Source organism: Tenrec ecaudatus, chromosome 2 (assembly GCF_050624435.1).
Source record: "Tenrec ecaudatus isolate mTenEca1 chromosome 2, mTenEca1.hap1, whole genome shotgun sequence".
Lineage (NCBI taxonomy): Eukaryota > Metazoa > Chordata > Mammalia > Afrosoricida > Tenrecidae > Tenrec > Tenrec ecaudatus.
The window spans coordinates 195,702,124-195,721,840 of NC_134531.1; the positions used below are offsets into that span (position 1 = coordinate 195,702,124).

The 19,717-nt window shown below is 45.3% G+C and overlaps 1 protein-coding gene, 1 non-coding gene and 1 pseudogene across 2 annotated transcripts; all 3 read left to right on the forward strand.

Annotated features, from left to right (window-relative positions):
* Positions 1 to 4,365: 4,365 nt before the first annotated feature.
* Positions 4,366 to 4,805, forward strand: LOC142441177 (small ribosomal subunit protein uS15 pseudogene; annotated as a pseudogene).
* Positions 4,806 to 8,887: 4,082 nt separating this feature from the next.
* On the forward strand, positions 8,888 to 10,213 carry CBY3 (chibby family member 3). The gene is made up of 2 exons (XM_075542756.1): positions 8,888 to 8,937; positions 9,613 to 10,213. The coding sequence occupies exons 1-2, from the start codon at positions 8,888 to 8,890 to the stop codon at positions 10,211 to 10,213; spliced, it is 651 nt and encodes a 216-aa protein (XP_075398871.1).
* Positions 10,214 to 15,891: 5,678 nt separating this feature from the next.
* Positions 15,892 to 16,057, forward strand: LOC142441816 (U1 spliceosomal RNA). The gene has a single exon (XR_012783142.1). It is a non-coding gene; the product is annotated as a U1 spliceosomal RNA (small nuclear RNA).
* The last annotated feature ends 3,660 nt before the right edge of the window (positions 16,058 to 19,717 follow it).

Sequence of the window (19,717 nt, forward strand, 5' to 3'; positions counted from 1 at the left end):
TGGCACCTTTGTGGGATGGGAACATGGAGATAAGGTTTATGGAGCCTTAACATGAAAACTGGTTCATTTTGCCATCACACTACGTTCTAAATAAGCCTTCTCAGAAGCAGAAAGGGGGATCTCAGAATCATCCAGGAATCATCCAGAAAAAGAGCCAGGAGTGGAGCATGTCCTGTAGACCCATGCTCCTTGCTCTGAACCTCCTGAACGCAAGAAACAGAGCACTAAGACACCGTGGATGGCAAGAGATGAGGAGGAGAGGCAGAGAAGCAGAACCAAGAGGCTAGCAGGAGATAGAGCAGTGGTGGGCTTCTCATCCTGGAGTAAGAAAGCCGAGTGCCTTCAGGCAGGAGGCATGTTCACAGAGCAGGTGCCTCTTGGATATTTGCCTAGGAGCAGCGTTGCCATTCCATGGAACTAGAGTTAAGTACCTTGGGCTGAGAGGCTTACTGGCTAACTGGAGTTCCCTTAGGGCATATGCCAGAGTTAAAAGAGCTTTGTAACACTTGCACAACATGGATGGCATGGTAGTTCCCAGCTATGAAAAGCAGCGCTTCTCTGCCAGAGAGAACTGAATTGACATGAAGTGGAGTATGCTAAAACCCCAGACCCAGAAGTACAGTAATTTTCTGCCAGATCTCCCCCAGAACTTCCTCTTGCATTAGCCTTACAATTCACAACTAGAGACAGGCCCTCAAATCTTGTTTCTGGTTATAAGATGGTAATCCTTTTTTTGTTTTAATCATTTTATTGGGGCTCGTACAATTTTATCACAATCCATACATCAACCCATTGAGTCAAGCACATTTGCATGTCTGCTTGCTATCATCATATTCAAAACATTTGCTTTCTACTTGAGCCCTTGATATCAGCTCATTTCCCCCTCCCTCCAACTCTTCCTCTCTCATGAACCCTTGTTAATTTATAAATTATTATTATTATTTTGTCTTACATTTTCAGACATCTCCCTTCACCCACTTTTCTGTTGTTCATTTCCCAGAGAAGGGGTTATATGTAGATCCTTGTAATCGGTTCCCCCTTCCTACCCCACCTTCCCTCTACCCTCCCGGTACTGCCACTTACACCTCTGGTCCTGAGGAGTTCATCTGTCCTGGATTCCCTGTGTTTCCAGTTCCTATCTGTACCAGTGTATATCCTATCTGTACTAGTGTATAGCCAGATTTGTAAGGTAGAATTGGTATCATAATTGTGGGGAAGAGGAGGAAGCATTTAAGAACTAGAGGAAAGTTGTATGTTTCATCAGTGCTACACTGCACCCTGACTGGCTCATCTCCTCCCCATGATCCTCTGTAAGGGGATGTCCAATAGCCTACAGATGGGCTTTGGATCCCCACTCTGCATTCCCCCTCATTCACAAGGATATTTTTTGTTCTTTGATGGCTGATACCTGATCCCTTTGATACCTCATGATCACACAGGCTGGTGTGCTTCTTCCGTGTGGACTTTGTTGCTTCTGAACTAGGTGGCCGCTTGTTTGCCTTCAAGCTTTTAAGACCCCAGATGCTATATTTTTTTGATAGCCGGGCACCATCAGCTTTCTTTATCACATTTTCTTATGCACCTATTTGTCTTCAGCGATCGTGTTGGGAAGGTGAGTATCATGGAATGCAAGTTTAATTGAACAAAGTGTTCTTGCACTGAGGGAGTGCTTAAGTGGAGGCCCAATGTCCATCTGTAACCTTAATACTAAACCTATAAATATATGCACATAGATCTATTTACCCATCATCATTTATAAATATATTTACATCTGTACATGCCTGTATTTGGACCTCTATAAATGCCCTTTGTCTACTAGTTCTTTCTTCTAGTTCCTTTTATTTACCTCCTGTCCTATTGTCATGCTCAGCCTTCATTTGGGTTTCAGTAATTCCTCTTGGTTACATTGCTCTTGATCAAGACCTACCAAGATGATAATCCTTCAGTGGGAACATTCTTTAAACTTTTTCATATTTCCTAAAATTAAAACACAATGCAAACACTTTCATGCAGTATTTTCAACTTCAAAGAACAGCCATTGCTCTAATTTTAGGGAACACTAGCCAGAGTGCTCCTTAGAAGTTAGGATGGCAAGCTTCATTTCACATTCTTTGGACATGCTGTCAGAGGGCCCCGTCCCTGGAGAAGGACATTATGCTTGGGAATGTGGAGAGCCAGTGAAGAAGAGGACATAATAATATGGACTGATGCAATAGCTGCAACAATGGACTCACACATGGTAACACCTTGTGAGGATGGTATAAGACCAGGCAGGGTTTCATTCTGCTGTGCATGGGGTCACTCTGAGGTGGAACTGACTCAATGGCACCTGCAACAACAGCTTGGGAGCCGTAGCAACCCACGGATCATGAAAGGCCTCTGGTGCTACCACCTCTGTGTTCTGCGTCTCACTCCTGTCACCAAGCCCACAAGAAAGAACCAAACGGAGGCTAAAGAAGACAAAGTTCAAGTCAAAGATGAGCCATAGAGGGGAAGGGCCTTCTTACCTGCTAAACTTGCTAAACTTGCTGAACTTGCTCTTCCTAAAAAGGCATCTCATAGGAAAGGGAGAAAATAACCGACAGCAGAAAATGGAGATTCCAAGTGACGTGTGTGCGTTCTTTATAACTGTGGATGTCTAGTGCTCCGTATGTCTGGATTACTCTCTCAAACAAATCTAATACGAATAGGGATTTTTCATCTTTTGATTAGCATGGGGAATGCCTCGCTGTTTCTGGAAAATTGAGTTCGATGGATGCTCTTTGGAATTTGTGTGTGCAAATGCACTGACAGAATAGCTCAGAAGCTGGATTGAAATGGTGATGGGAGAAAACAAGATTTTATTTTGTTTTGCAAACATTCCTCTTGGTTCCCAGGAGGAAGAGAGCCAGCGGCATTCACACCTATCAGTGACTGAAGGAAAAACGGCCTTTTGGTATAAAGAAATGAAAATTCATATTTAGGTCTTCCTTTTCTTGGGAAGCCAGAGGGATGGTTTTATCCCATTCTATAGGATCGTTATGAGTCAGACTTGACTTGATGGCAGTGAGTATCTAACAAATGTCCTTCGACTCAGAAACCTGACCCTTCCTCCCTCGCTGGCTCCAAATGTAATGCTTTTTGTGAGTGCACTGGGATACAGTCTCTCAAAGAAACCACTACTTTCAGATTGTGCACCTTTAAATTCTGTTTTCATTTAATCTCCTCAAAAGCAAAAATATAATTCATATTTGTAGACATGTCTAAGACCCATTTCAATTTTCAAATTTTAGGTTCCTTTTTCGTTAAAACCCTAACTCAGATAGTTTATTTACTTATTCTTGTCTCATTCAAAACAAATTCTAGCTTTACCGTAGGAGTAATATTTTAACATGTCAAGTATTTCCAAATTTCAGTTTGTCAGGGTGCAGTGTAGCAATGATGAAACATACAACTTTCCTCTAGTTCCTAAATGCTTCCTGCCCTCGCATTGTCATGATCCCAATTCTGCCTTACAAATCTGGCTAGACCAGAGGATGTACTCTGGTACAGATAAGAACTGGAAACACAGGGAATCCAGGGCAGATGACCCCTTTAGTTCTAGTGGTGTGAGTGGCGATACTGGGACGGTGAAGAGAGGGTGAGGTAGAACGGGGGAACTGATCACAATGATCTACATATAACCTCCTCCCTGGGGCATGGACAGCAGAAAAATAGGTGAAGGGAGACGTCGGACAGTGTAAGATATGACAAAAGAATAATAATTTATAAATTATCAAGGGCTCATGAGGGAGGGGGAGCGGGGAAGGAGGGGGAAAATGAGGAGCTGCTACCAAGGGCTCAAGTAGAAAGCAAATGTTTTGAGAATGATGATGGCAACAAATGTACAAATGTGCTTGACACAGCGGATGTATGTATGGATTGTGATAAGAGTTGTACGAGCCCCCAATAAAATGATTATATTTTAAAATATATATATTTCCAAATTTTACTCCCTCCATGTCTCTGCTTCCCATTTCAACTATTTCTGTTCAAAGCAGCAAATCATGCCTTCTTCGGGCTTTATGGCTTTGTCTTTTTGGAAATCCACAGATTTGAATATTGGTGTGTACCATTCCTGAGGGTTGCCCTTGATCTCCTTGAAATACCATGATTTAATTAAAAGTAGCTTTAATATATTTGAAATGAGAGAGACAGGAAAACATTGACTTGGTTCAAATATTTCCCCAACTCCCCTTCAAAGAGTGTAGTAGGTTTTGCACTGGGCTGCTACCCACAAGGTCAGCAGTTCCAAACCACCAGCTGCTCCTCGGGAGAAAGAGGAGCCTTTCTACTCTGGTAGAGAGCTAGGGTTCCACTTTTCTTCTCTGCCTGAAGGCCGCCATCATGAGTCGCACTCATACTCCCTGGAACGGCCTGTCCCAGTGGGCTCTGCCTATCTTCTCAGCGTCCCCACCTGGCTGAAGTTGATGTCCTGTGATGACATGAAGGAGCAGATCAGGCCAAGAAGGACCTGACTCCTTCCCAAATTGGTGTACTCCTGAGAGTCACATGGTGCGTTTTGTGACAGGCAATAAAATCCCGAGAATCCTTAAATATCCCCAGGACTTGCTCCTAATCTTCCTGAAGATCTCTATTATTTGATGAAGATGCCTGTGGCTGTTTGCAAGCATCTGGAGAGGAACAGAAAGGATAAGGAGGCTAAATTCCTGCTGATCCTGATTGAGAATCGAATTTTCCAATTGGCTTGATACTACAAAATGGAGAGACTTCTCCCTCCTAATTGGAAGTATGAATTATCCACAGCCTCTGCCCTGACTGCATAAATTTGTGTATATACTTCAACAATAAATTCACTGCTTACCCTGTGGGTTGCGACCCCTTTGGGGGTCAGTTGAACAGCCCTTTCACAGGGGTTGCCCGATTCATAACAGTAGCAAAATTACAGTTATAAAGTAGCAACAAAAATCATTTTATGGCTGGGGGTCACCACCACGTGAGGAACTGTATTAAAGGGTCGCAGCATTAGGAAGGTCGAGAACCACTGTAGTCTCAGAAACCTCCCGAGTCTAATGAGTCGCAGTCAACTCAATGGCAGTGAGTTTGGTTTTGTTGTTGAGAGTCTCCTTTCCCCGACCCTAGGTTCTGATTGCACGCCATATAACAACCTTCTGATGATTTGGGCTTTGACTAATAACAGGAAAAAGGAGCTCCAAACAGTGCCTATGACTATTTGTGAAAATTGACACTCTACTGTATATACTTGTGTATAAATCATGTGCTGAAAAACTGGGGTTCGGCTTATACACGTGTCAGTGGTACCCCAGTGATGTGCAGCATCTCGCAGGTGATTGCGTTCCTCCGCTGTTCATTCAAAGCCCCGCTGACACTGCCGGCGGCTGAACAGGTAAGGATGTGTCTGTGGCTGCGCTCCATCTCTCCCCTCTGGTCTCTGTGTTAATTCACATCCTGCATTTTTCACCCTAGGCTTATACTCGAGTCAATCAGTTTTTCTGGTTTCCCAGGTAATAATTAGGTACCTCAGTTTATACTTGAGTTGGCTTATATTAGAGTATGTACAGTAATTCTAAAAGACCTAGAAAGCTAAAGCAATCTTAAAGACTAGTGCTGGAAAATCCACACTACCATACACCAGAACTTATTGTACAATAATAAAGAAAATGTGGTATTGGTGCAAGGACAGATAAAAAGGCAAAGGAGGGAAAGTAGAGAGCCTGAAACAGACCCCCATATATACATCTTCACATAACGAACAGACACTTCTGCAATTAGTGGGCAAGGTTAGCCATTTTTATAAATGGTGGTGGGTCAATTTGACATTGATATGGAAAAAAATAAATTAATCCCTACCTTACACCATAAACAAAAAATAACTCAGAATATAGGATAAACCTAAATGTGAAAGCTAAAAGCTATAACAATTTCTATGAGAAAATTTAGAGGTGGGTTTGGCAAAGAATTCTTTAGCAAAAATACAAAAGCTATAAAAAAATTGATAAATTAGATTTTAAGACTTTTGCTTCCCCAACACAGTTATGAAAATGAAAAAAAGGTAAACTACCAACTTGAGAAATATTTGTAAAGCATATTTGACAATGGATTTATATCTAGCATTAAACAGCTTCTGTAATTCCATAAGGCAATACAATTTTTTTAATGTCCAAAAAATTTGAACAGCCACTTCACCAAACTGGATGACTAATAAGTCTACCCAAAAAAGTGCTTAACATCATTAATCATTATGGAAGGACAAGTAAAAGCCACAGCAAGATGCAACCACAAGCTCATTAAAAAGGTCTACCATACCAGGTGTCGGTGAGAATGTAGTGGAACAGGAAATCTCATTCATTGCTTAAATATATATAAATATCCACTGCCATCAGTCAATCCAAATCATAGGGAGGAAGAGAAATACCCTATAGGGTTTCCAAGGTAAGAAGTTTTTCCACTTCTTAAAATGTCTGTTAGTATGGGTAGACTAGAGAAACTAATTCATAAACGTGCAAATAAGAAAGAAGTTTATATACAAGAGCAGTTGAATATTGAGAAAACATCCCAGCCCAATCCAGATCGAGTCCATAAGTCTGATATTAGCTCATATGTCTGATACCAATCTGTTAAGTCCTCTTCAGACTCATGAAACACATGCAATGCCGCCGAATGCAGGACAATCACAGGCTCGTGGGTGCTAAGTCTTGTGGGTCCAGTGGCACTGAAAGCATCTCAGCACTGTCAGAGGTCTCCATGTAGCTTCTCCAGGTCAGGGCACTAGTGCAGTTGTGTTGTCAGCTACAAAGTCTCCTGGGGAGTGACTAGTGAGAGTGTCTCCCTCCTCCAAGGAGGAAAAACCAGATTTCCCAGAGTTCTCAGGAGAAGGCCATGCCCACACAGAAGTCTCATTGGTTATATCTTGATCGACAGGCTAGACTCCACCCCCACACTCTTAATCCTCAAATTGACAAACGATTATATAACTACCACAAAATGTTAAACCTACACTCATCATATGACCCAGCCATTCCACTACTAAATATTTTCTCAAGAAAAATGAAGTGTATACCCACCTAGACTTGCAAACTAATGTTCCAAAGTTTTATTTGTAATAAGCTTTGTTTCCTCAAAGTGGAAACAGACACAGTTCCTTCAATAGTGAATAGAAAAATCAATTGAGGTTATTTCCATACCATGGACTAATCCTCATCAATAAACAGAAATAAACTCTTGATGAGCTATTCATGCAACAAGAATCTCAAATTATGCTGAAAGAAGTAACGGAGGAGGGAAGTGTGGGAGAATTTCACTCCTATAAAATTCTACCAAAGGCAAATTAATCTATGGTGGTGGAAGAAGAGGACCTTCTGGAAGTAATGGACACTTTCACCATCTTATGTTATTGACTTTGTGTATCAAATTACCCCTTTTAAATCATACATTACTGCAATATAAACTTTGATAAGACTGTTAGCAAAAAAAAAAAAAAGAGAGAGAGAGAAAAGTGCCCCGGAGCTGGTGCTCCCCTGCGGGCCTGGCCCTGACTGTGCACTCCTCTGGAGCTGCATGTGGACACTGTTGGGCTCGGTTGACTGGGCTGGTTCCCAAGAGGCCCAACCCTCTTTTGGTGACAGGAATCCAAAGTAAAAGTAAACGTGATGGCAGACGACTGGGGTAAGCCCGGCCAGCAACGCAGACTTTTTTTCTTTCTCCCTTTTGCTGCTCCAACACAGGGTGCACTCTCCACATGCCAAACTCTGTCCTGCCAAATCTTCAAGCGACTGGGGTTTTATCCGCTTGCTCAGTCGGGCTCAGCATGGGTGCTGTGGCTTCCTTGAGCATCGTGTCTAGTTCCTACCTTCACCCTGCCTTACTTTCTCTATTTCTGCTTTATTTCCATTGTTCATATCACAACCCCGCATGCTCATTTCAGTTTTGTGATCCATTCTCCATTCTCTTTCTTCTTTTCCATGCTCTCAGTGCCACACCCAGATCTCTTTCACTGGTAGTGCACCCACTCCACCGGTCTCATAAGTGTTTAGAACTCACAGATGCCCAGCCAATGATTAATTGAAAAGGTGGTGGGGAGCGTGCAAAAGGCTGGCCTTTTAGCCTTAGGGAAGGCCAACTCTGCAGTGAGATTTGTGCTCAGAGCTCCCTCCTGGGATCAGGCTGAGGCTAGTCTCCAGTGTTTTGTTTAGTCCCACCTCTGCCCCTCCCCACCCCCCCACCCCCACCCCCCGTCCTGCCTCCCTCACTCTTCTCCTGCAAGCACTTCAGCAATAATGCACTTTAAACGACCCCCCTCCTCACCAGGAGGACGAACAACAGAAACGTGGGTGAAGGGAGACAGTGGACAATGTAAAATATGAAAATAATAATAATTTATCATTTATCGAGGGATCACGAAGGTGGGAGGGTGGGGAAGGGAGGGAAAAAGAGAAGCTGATACCAAGGGCTCAAGGTGATGATGGCAACATATGTACAAATGTGCTTGATGTGATTGATGTGTGGATTGTTATAAGAGTTGTAACAGACCCCAGTAAGATGATGGATTATTTTTTAAAATCCCATCTTAGGCTCAGCTTCTAGGGAACCTGATCTATAAACTCTACATTTTCTTGTTCACACCCTAAAACAAACTCCTTTCTGAAGCTGTGCTTATAAGGCACGCCCCAGCCCCTGGGTTCCTCTGGAGCATGCTGTCCTTGCACAAGTAAGCTAGCTTGAAGAGGGATTGTCTTCTTCCCTGAGAACAGTGTCTGGAACACAGGAGGCACTCAGGAAATGCAGTGAGTGACTGAGTCTGTTTTACAGCTCGGCTGCCAGCACCTCTGCCAGGCCGGGTTGGAGGCATTATGACACAGCTGCTGGGCCAGAGCTGAGTGGTTTTGAGATGGGGCCAGGACTGGGACAGCAGCTTGGCAGTGCCACCACATCTCCCAGGTAAGGCACAGCAAGCAGTCACAATTTGCGGGAAGGAACCTCCGAGAAGACCTAACGTCAAGGGTGGGCCTGGTTCTACCTCTTCGGTCCTTTGTGGGCCTACAGAGAGGATCCCCTTGACCTAGATGTGGGGATAGTGCCACCCAGCCTCTCCCCACTGAGCTATGAGGGCAAGTACTGAATCAAAGGAGTCATGACAGGGGAACCCTGCCCTAATTCTTTCCTTTCTCACTCTCCACGGGGGAGGGGCGAGAGGAGTTTTGGAAAGAATTCTTAGCCCCCTTTCTCAGACAACAGGATCACCTTTGTAGCTCCCTCCTCTTCTAGGCCAGCCTATCACCCCACCCAACTCTACATCCACGCTCTTGTTCAGTCCCTCGACCGCCCTGTCTACAAGACCTCTGTACCCAGCCCATCCATGGGCCTTGGGGAAAGGTGGTCTCAGCCAGCCTGCAGCTGGTGAGAATGTGCAGGCATGGCTTGAGCGGTCAGCTCTACGCCCAAACAGCCAGGGCCAGCCTGGTCCTGGAAGCCTTCGGGGGTGTGGGGACCGTCTGGGGCTTGCTCTCTGGGCCTCTGACACACACTCCTCCCCCGCAGCAGGGCCCCTGGCTCGCCTTCGGCATTCTGGCTCCCGAAGCAGGGGCGTGGCCCAGGTCGCCCGTGTCCCCACAGGTCGCCCCCGGCCTACAGCACACCCAACACAGCTGGCCGCGATCCCGCTGTGGAGGGCTTCAGGGACCTGAGCCTGGGCCATGCTGGCCGTTTGTGGGAGCAGCTGCGCCAGTTCTGGGCCGACCACTTTTCCCGACGCTTCTCGCCGCGGCGGCCGCCACTGCGCCGCATCTCCTCCATGTCCACCTTCTACCTGCTGGACCACTGTACCCGCCAGGCCGAGCTGGGCCTCTGCTACGGCGCGCCGCGCACGCGCCTGAGCGACGAGGCCTTCGTGTTCCGCCGCGGCCGCTGGGCCACCGAGGGGCAGCCCGAGCGGCTGCCCAGGCCCCGGGGCGCCGGCGTGAGGGAGCACGTGCAGGAGGTCCGGAACCAGATGCTGCTGGAGGAGAACAACTACCTGAAACTGCAGCTGGAGCTGCTCATGGACATGCTGACCGAGACCACGGCGCGCCTGCACCTGCTGGAGAGCAAGGGGGACCCCGATGCCAACCTGGAGGCCGCCGCCCCGCCGCGCCCCTGGCAGAGGAAGCTGCACAAGCGCCAGGGCGCCGGCGGCGGGCCCTTCGTGCTGGAGCCGCGCGCGCTCGAGGCGCGGTGACAGATTAAAGCTCCGTGCTGCGCGCGCGCCTCCCTCCTTGCCGCGGCGCCCGGCCGCTGGGGCCTCCGCCTGCCGCCCGCCGGGGACCGCGGGAGGGGACGCCGGCGCTGGCAGCACCGGGCTCGCGCATCCCCGAGGGGGAGCGCAGGCCGCGTGGGCTCGGAGGCCCGGCGCTCAGGGGCAGGTGTGGACGGGCCGCTCAGGCAGGGTGCAGGGAGGGAAAGGTCCTTGTGTGGCCCACAGGGACCAGGGAGGTGCGAGCCAGGTCTGACCCCTGCAGTGCCCAAGGTCACGGTATGCAATGGTTCTGGAAGCCCGAGGGACCCGGGAAGGGATCTAGGAATCTAGGAGGGTTGGTAACCTTCAATGCTTAGTGCATGGAGGGCAAAGCTGCAGGCAGATTGGACAGTGTGTGCCAAGATTTTGTGCTTCCTCCTTTGGGCGGTGAGAGGCAGGTTGGGGTATTTCACAACCCAGGAAACCAGCCATCCTCCCCCTCCCCTCAAGAATGCTATTAGAGACCCAGATTCTGCCCCTTGACACCTGGCTGTCAGTCTTGGAGCCAGTGGTTTCAGTTTCAGGTTACAGGTCTCCTTTTTTCTTTCTTTCTTTTTTATGGTGGAAAGCCATCTTATTTTTTCCTAGATAACATTTAAAAGACTTTGATGGAAAATTCCTTGTCTTATCATGTCACAGGAATGGCAGCAGTACCTGAAATGTATATATCCAGGGAGCTGGTTGAAGCCCGCTAGCATTCACTTTCTCAAGCCACCAACAATTTTGCATGTACAAGCTTTGCTCCCTTTTAATTTTATTTTTAAGCAACATTAACATTTAAAAACTGTCCTGTTGCTTTTGGGACACCTAAAATCAAGTCCTATATTAATTGATACGGTTAGACAAATGGCTTCATGGTACTAAGCACATATGTATTACCACTTAATATCATTTTTTAAAACTCTGACATGACAACTTTCAGGTTTAATTCAAAAGCTTAAGATTTTTGAATCTAGTAAGATTGTTAATTCAATGTGTATACCAATGATTTAATTTTTATTTCTCTTGGAAGTTAATTCCCATTGTACACTGAGTGAATCTCTTCTAATGGTAATATGTTAGAGTATTTAAAAACATTCTTAGATCATGGACAGTGATGGGAAGTTTATGAGGACGAAGACAAAGATATCACAAGGTGATTGCATGAAGTATGAAGAGTAAAGGGACTGGAGGGAGAGCCCAGATGAGAGGAGGGTGGCAGGCAGGAATGCCATTCCCAGGTGCACACTGAGCTGTAAAACCAGTCTCTCTTCTTCACAGAGGAAGGGGCTTAGCTGATGAGTCAGGAATAAGCCAGTCCTCTGCAGGGAAATCTCCGGTTCACAGTTAGGTTTTTGTGTTAGACAAGGTTCTCCAGAGAAATAAAACCGGAACGCTAATAATTATATATATTATATTTGTACAGATAGATAAATAACATAAAAAATAAACTGTTAATTAAATCATAAAGCAGTACAAATGGCTCAATGCAACTCACTCCCGTGAGACAGTTGCTCCTGTTCTCCTTCAAGTCCTTCAAGTCTGCCATGAAGTCCTCTAGAGCAATTCAGGCTATCCAGCCACAGGCAGCAAACAGCAAGGTAGGTCACCAACAGTCAGATGACAGAGCCCGACAGTCCCCAGCTCAGGAGATGTAAATTCCAATGGTGTGGTGAAGCAGGTCTTGAAGAACCTCAAATTACAGTGACACAGTCCACGGGTTAGGTGTCCCACAGGTAGTGTAGCTTGCAAATTGAGGCACAGAACAAGCAAGGCAGTCGCACACTGGTCTGATGGTCAAAGAGCAAGAGACAAGAGAGGAGAGGCTCACGGAGCCATTTATCTCTCCGCCCTTCAGTTAATTCTACATGTGTTCATTGGTCATGTTGGCACAATAAACGTTAACTGTCTCAGTTTTGTTCCACTCATTCTTTCCCCCCAGGTTGGCCCACCTCTCTTGTTAGGTGTCATGTAGTCACTTCTGGCTCTTGGAGACCCAATGGACTGTATTCAAGCTTAAATGCTGAGCACTAGGTGTGTGAAAGCCTACAATTGACCGTGGGAGCCCTAAATCCATTTTTTGAGTCTCCACATAGGTTGGGTCCACATGTCGCCCACTGAGTTCTTTCTGACCATTGACCAACAATGTGAAAAGCTTTGCTCAGTAGTTCAATATTGGAGTACTAGGGTCCTGAATTATCTGCAATAGTGTGTGGATCTCAGTCATGGTCCCTTTTGTTTCTATAGCGTGTGTGTGTGTGTGTGTGTGTGTGTGTGTGTGGTGTCCAACTGTCATTAACTTATCTGCCACTAATCATTGTATGACAGTTTCCTTTGTTCCCCTATCTTACTTAAGTGGTCATGCCTCTGCGGATCCTTAGATGCCATCATGGCCTCCTGCTCCTATTCTCCCTCATATTCATCCAGATGATTGTGTCTTGTCCTTTGTTCTGATGGAGACTTAATAAAAACCTCTCTGTCAATTATATTATCAGCAGGGATCCCTCTTCTCCCCTAGAACAGTGCAGCGCTGCCTGGTCGCACACCATCCTCACATTCAGTGCTATGTTGCACTCTGGTACCGCCTCTGTGTCAACCTTCCTTGTTGAGGGCTCCCTCTGTTTTGCTAACCAAATGTGATATCCTCCGGGACTGCTGGCAGCCAGACATAAGACAAACACAAGTCATAACATCCTTGTTCTAAAGAGCAGTCTGGCTGTACTTCCTCTAAGACAGATTGTTTGTTGTTCTTTGCCGATGCCATAAATCAAAGGGCCCGGTCTTTCCTTGTCCTTGTTCATGACCGAGCTTTTGCATGCATATGAGGCCGCTGAAAACACCAGGGCTTGAGTCAGGTGTAACTTGATCTTCAAAGTGACATCTTTGCTCTTCAACAGTAAACAAAGGTGTTTTGCAGTTGTGGGTAAAAGAAATTTCTTCCTTTTTTAAAGAAGAGTTTTATTTATTTTAGAGCCATTCTATTGACATAATTCACATGTCATACAATTCAAAAGTTCAATCATATGTAAGAGTTGTACAGTCATCACCACAATTGATTTTAGAACATTTTCTTTTTTCTGGTGTTCATTGTTGTTAGCTCCCCATTTCTCCTGCAAGCACCCCAGAAAGTGAAATTTCTTAAAATGGCTTTTCCATTCATGTTTCTTACTCCCACCAGTGAATAGGTGAAACACTAATAAAAGAGATTGATTACTTCTCTTTGACATTCCCCTGACTGTAAGAATGAGCCATCTTCCTGTCTGATACTTGCCTTCTGGAAGAGATCACTGAAGATAAGGCGCTTTAGAAAGTGTGGTGAATAAAGCAGATGGTGCTTGGCTATCAATTGGAATAATGTCTGGGGCTTGTATTCCCACAAGCAGCCCTTTAAGGGAGGTGTCAACTAAGTCCACTCAGAAGAATCACACCAGCCTGTGTGACCGTGAGGTATCATCAGGTATAAGGTATCAAAATATCCAAAACAAACAACTATATCGATGCAAACAGGGGAGGTTGGATAGGAGACCCAAAGCCAATCTAGATAATTGGATGTCCCCCAACAGAAAGGTTACAAGGAAGGGATGATTCAACCAAGGTGCAGTATATCACCAACGAAACACATCATTCCTCTAGTTCCTGACTGCTTCCTTCCCCTGCTCCCACTACCATGACCCAGTTCTACCTTGAAAATCTGGCTAGACTGGAGAACATACATTGGTACAGATACGAGCTCTCTCGACACATGGAATTCAGGACATAAAACCCTCAGGAACAGTAGTGAGAGTAGCGATATCATGAGGGTAGGGCGATGGCCGGGGAGGGGTAAGGGAGAGAAAGGGGGAATCCATCACAAGGTTGGATCTATAACGTCCCCCAAGAGGATGAATAACAAATATATGAGTGAAGGCAGACAACGGACAGTGTAAAATATGAAATAATAACATATAATTGATCAAGGATTCACATGGGTGGAAGGGTGGGGGAGGGAGGGAGGGAAAAAAGAAGAGCTTATACCAAGGGCTCAAGTAGAAACTGTTTTGGAAATGATGATGGCAACATATGTACAAATATGCTTGATACAATCAATGTATGGAATGTTGTAAGAGCCCCCAATAAAAATTATTTTAAAATTAAAAAATATATATTGTTGGTGGTCTTTTGTTTTTAACTCTTTATTTTTAATCTTTGTTATTATTGTTTTCTTTCTGTTTCATTTCGTTTTTGTGTTTTATTGTTTCTGTTAGGTCTCCCAGTTTAGGAAGCACAGGACAATAACTGTACAGAGACAATAACTGATACAATGGTTTATCGGGAAGGGGGAGATTGGGGAGGAGGAGAGGAATTGGGGAGCAATCAATGAATACGGGAGTGAAGGAGGGAGGGAGCATTAGAACTGATTTTAATGATATATATATACAACTCTTTAAAAGTGATTTAACTTTGGAAATGTATTATATGCAAATATTATGTGAAGGAAACTACTGAGATAAAAAAGAAGTAGCAGCCAAACTTGAGCTACGATAGCCATGGATGAAGGAGGAAGAGTTTTTGCTTAGGGGGCATTGAGTGTATTTTAATGGTGGTGGAACAGTGTGGAGAAAGTTATCAATAAAGGCTGTACAACATGAAGAATATAATCAATGGCACATTATTACACATGTAGAAGTTGTTGAGTTGGTGAATGTTTTGTGGTGTATATTTTCCAAACTTGGGGGAAAAATACAAAACCAATGAATACAAGGAAGAAGAAAATGTTCTACAATTGATTGTGGTAATGATTGTACAACTCTTCATTAATGGAATTGTGTGATGTGTGGATGAAGTGCCAGTAAAACTTAAATAAAGAAACAACAAATGAGCCATCTCAGAAGCAGGCAGAGAGAGAATCGGGGAACACCAGGAAGAACCACCACCAGTGGGGCACGTTTGAAGTTCGTGTCTGAAGTGGCAGAGGCAGCTTTGCCACATCAGACAGAACGGACTTGGAGCCGGGCAGAGGACTGTGAGCAGAGCAGACACAGCGTCTGGGGTCTTAAAGGCTTGAAGGTAAACAAGCGGCCAGAAGCAACAAAGCCCACATGGAAGAAGCACACCAGCCTGTTAGATCACAAAGTGTTGAAGGGATCAGGTATCAGGCATCACCAGAACAAAAAAATCCTATCATTGTGAATGAGAGGGAGTGCGGAGTGGACACCAAAGCCCATCTGCAGACAACTGGACATCCCCTTACAGAGGGGTCGCGGGGAGGAGCCGAACCAGTCAGGGTGCAGTGTAGCAACAATGAAACATACAACTTTCCTCTAGTTCCTAAATGCTCCCTCCCCCCTTACTCTCATGATCCCAATTCTACCTTACAAATCTGGCTGGACCAGAGGATGTACATTGGTATAAATAGGAACTGGAAACACAGGGAATCCAGGACCAGTGGTGAGAGTGGCTATACTGGGAGGGTGGGTTAGAAAGGGGGAACCGATTATAAGGATCTACATATAACCCCCTCCCTTAGGGACAGACAACAGAAAAGTGGGTGAAGGGAGACGTCGGACAGTGTAAGATATGACAAAATAATAAATTATAAATGATCAAGGGCTCATGAGGGAGGGGGGAGCAGGGAGGGAGGGGAAAATGAGGAGCTGATGCCAGGGGTTTCAGTGGAGAGCAAATGTTCTGAGAATGAGGAAGGTGGTTTTCCCAGAGCGAAGCTCACCCATTGCACTGCGGGTGTGCTGATCCCTGCGATTTCCCCAAATGTGGAAACTCCACTGCATAATTGGTGGTAGTGGGGGACTGCGTTCACACTCTCCCCTGTTTAAAAAAAAAATGTTTTGAGAATGATGAGGGCAATGAATGTACAAATGTGCTTGAAACAGTGGATGTATGTATGGATTTTGATAAGAGTTGTATAAGCCCCTAATAAAATGATTTAAAAAAATTTTAAAATAAGACAAGAACAACAACAAAAAAGAAAGGGTGAGAGATCCCCTTGTTGTATTAGAATGAATGCCTCTTGGACTGTGTACAGCTTCTACATTTAGTCCCCAAAAAAGCATGATAGAATTCCCATTTTATGTTACTTATAACTTGTTATGATTTTCACAAGCTAATGCCTTTGTACAGTCAATAAAACACAGGTAAACCTATTTCTGGTATTCTCTTCATTTGGCCAAAATCAGTAGTGATAGCCCTCCATCCATGTCATCTTCTAAATTTGGCTTGAATTTCTGTCAGTTTACTATAGATAAACTGCTGAACCCATTTTAAAATTACCTTCAGCATATGCGCTATTATTAATATTGTGTGAGTGGCAATACTGGGAGGGCATCGGGAGGGTGGGTTGGAAAGTGGGAACCTATTCAAGGATCTGCATGTGACCAAGTCCCTAGGGAACATACAACAGAAAAGTGGGGGAAGGGAAACGTGGGACAGAGCAAGATATGACAAAATAATAATTTATAAATTATCAAGGATTCATGAAGGAGAGCGGAGTGGGGAGGGAGGGGAAAAATGAGGACCTGATATCAGGGTCTTGGGTGGAGAGCAAATGTTTTGAGAATGATGAGGGCAACGAATGTACAAATGTGCTTTACACAATGGATGTATGTATGGATTGTGATAGTTGTATGAGTCCCTAATAAAATGATTGAAAACATAATAATAATAATAATTAATAAAACCAAAAAAAGAAAGAAAAAAATATTGTTGCAGTAAGTGGCAATGGAGAGGGACATCGCTGACCTCTCCTGGCTCCCTCATTGCCACAAGGCAGGAGACAGACGTGCCTCCATGGTCCATTCTTCTACCTAGTCGGACTCCAACTGCTCCTCCCACGGCACTCCATTACTATGCTGATTCGATAATTCCTTACAATGACCACACAATTGAGGTGACTCTTAGGGAAGTTCATCGGTTCCACTAAGGACACAGTCACTGGTCCACAGCAGCATCACACCTTAGCCAGCAGCCAAGTCTCTCTCCAGGCCTCAAACACTCACATGTGTAGTCTCTTGGCATTTGCCTCCATGAGCCAGAAAACCAGCCCACCTCTCTCTCTGCCCCATACTTCCATAGTTTGGGACAAGATGAGGAGAAGGTACTCCATAGTGCCACCTGCGTCTCCATGCCCAAGTCTCTGGGGCATCTGGTCTTGGCACCTCCCTCCCGCCCTACCTTCAGACAGATCTTGGGCCTGTTCTTCCTAATGCTCCTCGAATCTTTCTCCCCAACCCTGACTGCCACGCGCCACGGTGGGCTCATAGCAACCCTACACAGCTCTTAGATACCAAGGAATGGCTTTGATGGAGGGGCGGGTTTTGTCTTTTTCTCAGTCGGTCCTACCAGTAAGGAAAATGAAGGACGGTGTCCTAAGTCACATCCTCTAGTAAAGTCGAAAGATGCCTCCAGGGAGACAAAGGGTGTGGCTTGGTTGACATGCTCTATAAGGTGGGGTCCTAAAGACACTCAAGGAAACCAAGGCTGTGCCTTGGCTCCGACTCTACTAGGGGCAGGTCTTGTGGCGTACAGTCCAGCTGTTTCCACCCACAGGGACCCGATGAAGAACAGGAGGAAACACTGGCAGGCTCACAGCAAAGCCTGGCTGCCCATCCTCACAACTGTCCCTATGCTTGTGCCCATGGCAGCCACGGGGTCACTCCATCTCCTTGACAGCCTTCCTCTTTTCACTGCCCCTCTGCTCTGCCAAGCATGATGTCCTTCTCCAGGACAGGTTTCTCCTGACGACATGTCCAAAGCAGCAGTCCCGAGATCAAACAACATGTCACATTGGGTAAATCTGCTGCACAAGGTCCCTTTTAAAGTGCTGAAAAGCAAGAATGGAACTTTGAGGACTAAAATGTGTCTGGCCCAAGCTATGTTACTTTCAATTGCTTTACATGCATGTGAAAGTTGGACACTGAATAAGAAAGACTGATAAAAATGATGAATTTGAATTATGACGCTGGCTAAGAATATTGAAAGTACTATGGGCTGCCCAAAGAGCGGTCTTGGAAGAAGTCGTTTTCCAGTTGCAGCATTGCATGGTGCGAAGAGCTCTTGTCTAAGCTGCCAGCCAAGCCATCCATGGGTCCGCTCATCTAGGTAAACGGGCGGCCCCGGGAGCTGATGGAGCCACGCACGTCACACACAGTACCAGCTTCAGGAACCCGTTCTGCTTCTGGATGAAGAGCATTTTGCTGGTGTGGACATCCGAGTCTGGGTGAAGGGTGGTGGCCACGTGGCCCAGCTTTATGCAATGTGCCAGTCCACCCCCAAAGCCTTGGCTGTGTATTATCAGAAATATGTGGACGGGCTTCTAAGAAGGAAATAAAAGACATTCTCATCGAATATGACCGCATGCAACTCACGGCTCATTCCCGGCGCTGCCCAGGTGCGGGTGCTCGCTTTCAGAAATCCTCACCGAGAAGCCCGCCATGGAGAGCACGGAGGGGCCTCCACCTTTACAATAGACAGAAGATCTGGGATTTCTTCTTCTTCTTTTGAATGAAGAAGTACAGGCAGAATGTTCCTTAGAAGCAAAGATGGTGAAACTTAATGTCACGGACTTCAGACACGTTATTGGGAAAGACCAGTCCCTGTCGAGGGACGTCATAGTGGGTAAAGCAGAGGAGCAGCCACAAGAGAGCGAGGGCCTCTCCAAGATGGGCTGCCGCAGTGGAGCAGCCGGGCGCCGGCGCAGCTCTGGGTGCTGTGCGGTTCGGTTGTACAGAGCGTCCTGAAGAGTCGAACTGACTCGATGACACCTAACAACCTATCAGGAGCATTAGGACTGATGGTGATGATGGGCATACAACTCCTTGAAAGGCGATTTAGCTATGGGAATGTATGCTGTGTGAATATTATATCAAGAGAGGTCCTAAAAAAACAGAGAAGAACAAAACCTGACCTATGGCTTCACCATAGAAGGAAGAGTTTTTGTTTAGGGGCCTTGAGTTCGTTTTAATGGTGAAACAATTTGGAGAGATATTAATCATGGTTGTACAACATAAAAAGTATAATCAATGGCACTGAATTATACATGTAGAAAGTGTTGGAGACTTTTGTTGTGTATATTTTTGCCATAATGACAGGAATAACAGTGAGTACAACGAAGAAAAAGTTCTAAAATTGATTGTGGTAAAGACTGTACAACTAAAAAAAAGACTGTACAACTTTCTTGATATGATTGAACTATTGAATTGTATAACATGTGCATGAAGTGTCAACAACTACATATCCATGTGTAGTAACATTTCTATTGGTGTTCTGTGAAATTCCCGAGCCTTGCTTTTTGCCAATGTCATCAATGCAACCTCCATGCTTCCTTTAGTACCGCTGGTTCTTGATCGGATGCTACCTCCAGAAAAGGGCGAATGCCAACCAATTCTTGATGGTACAAAACCGTGAATTCCTTTGATCTTCTTTGGCACGTCTTACTTTGTTCAATATTTAACCCACAAAATCATTCCATATTGC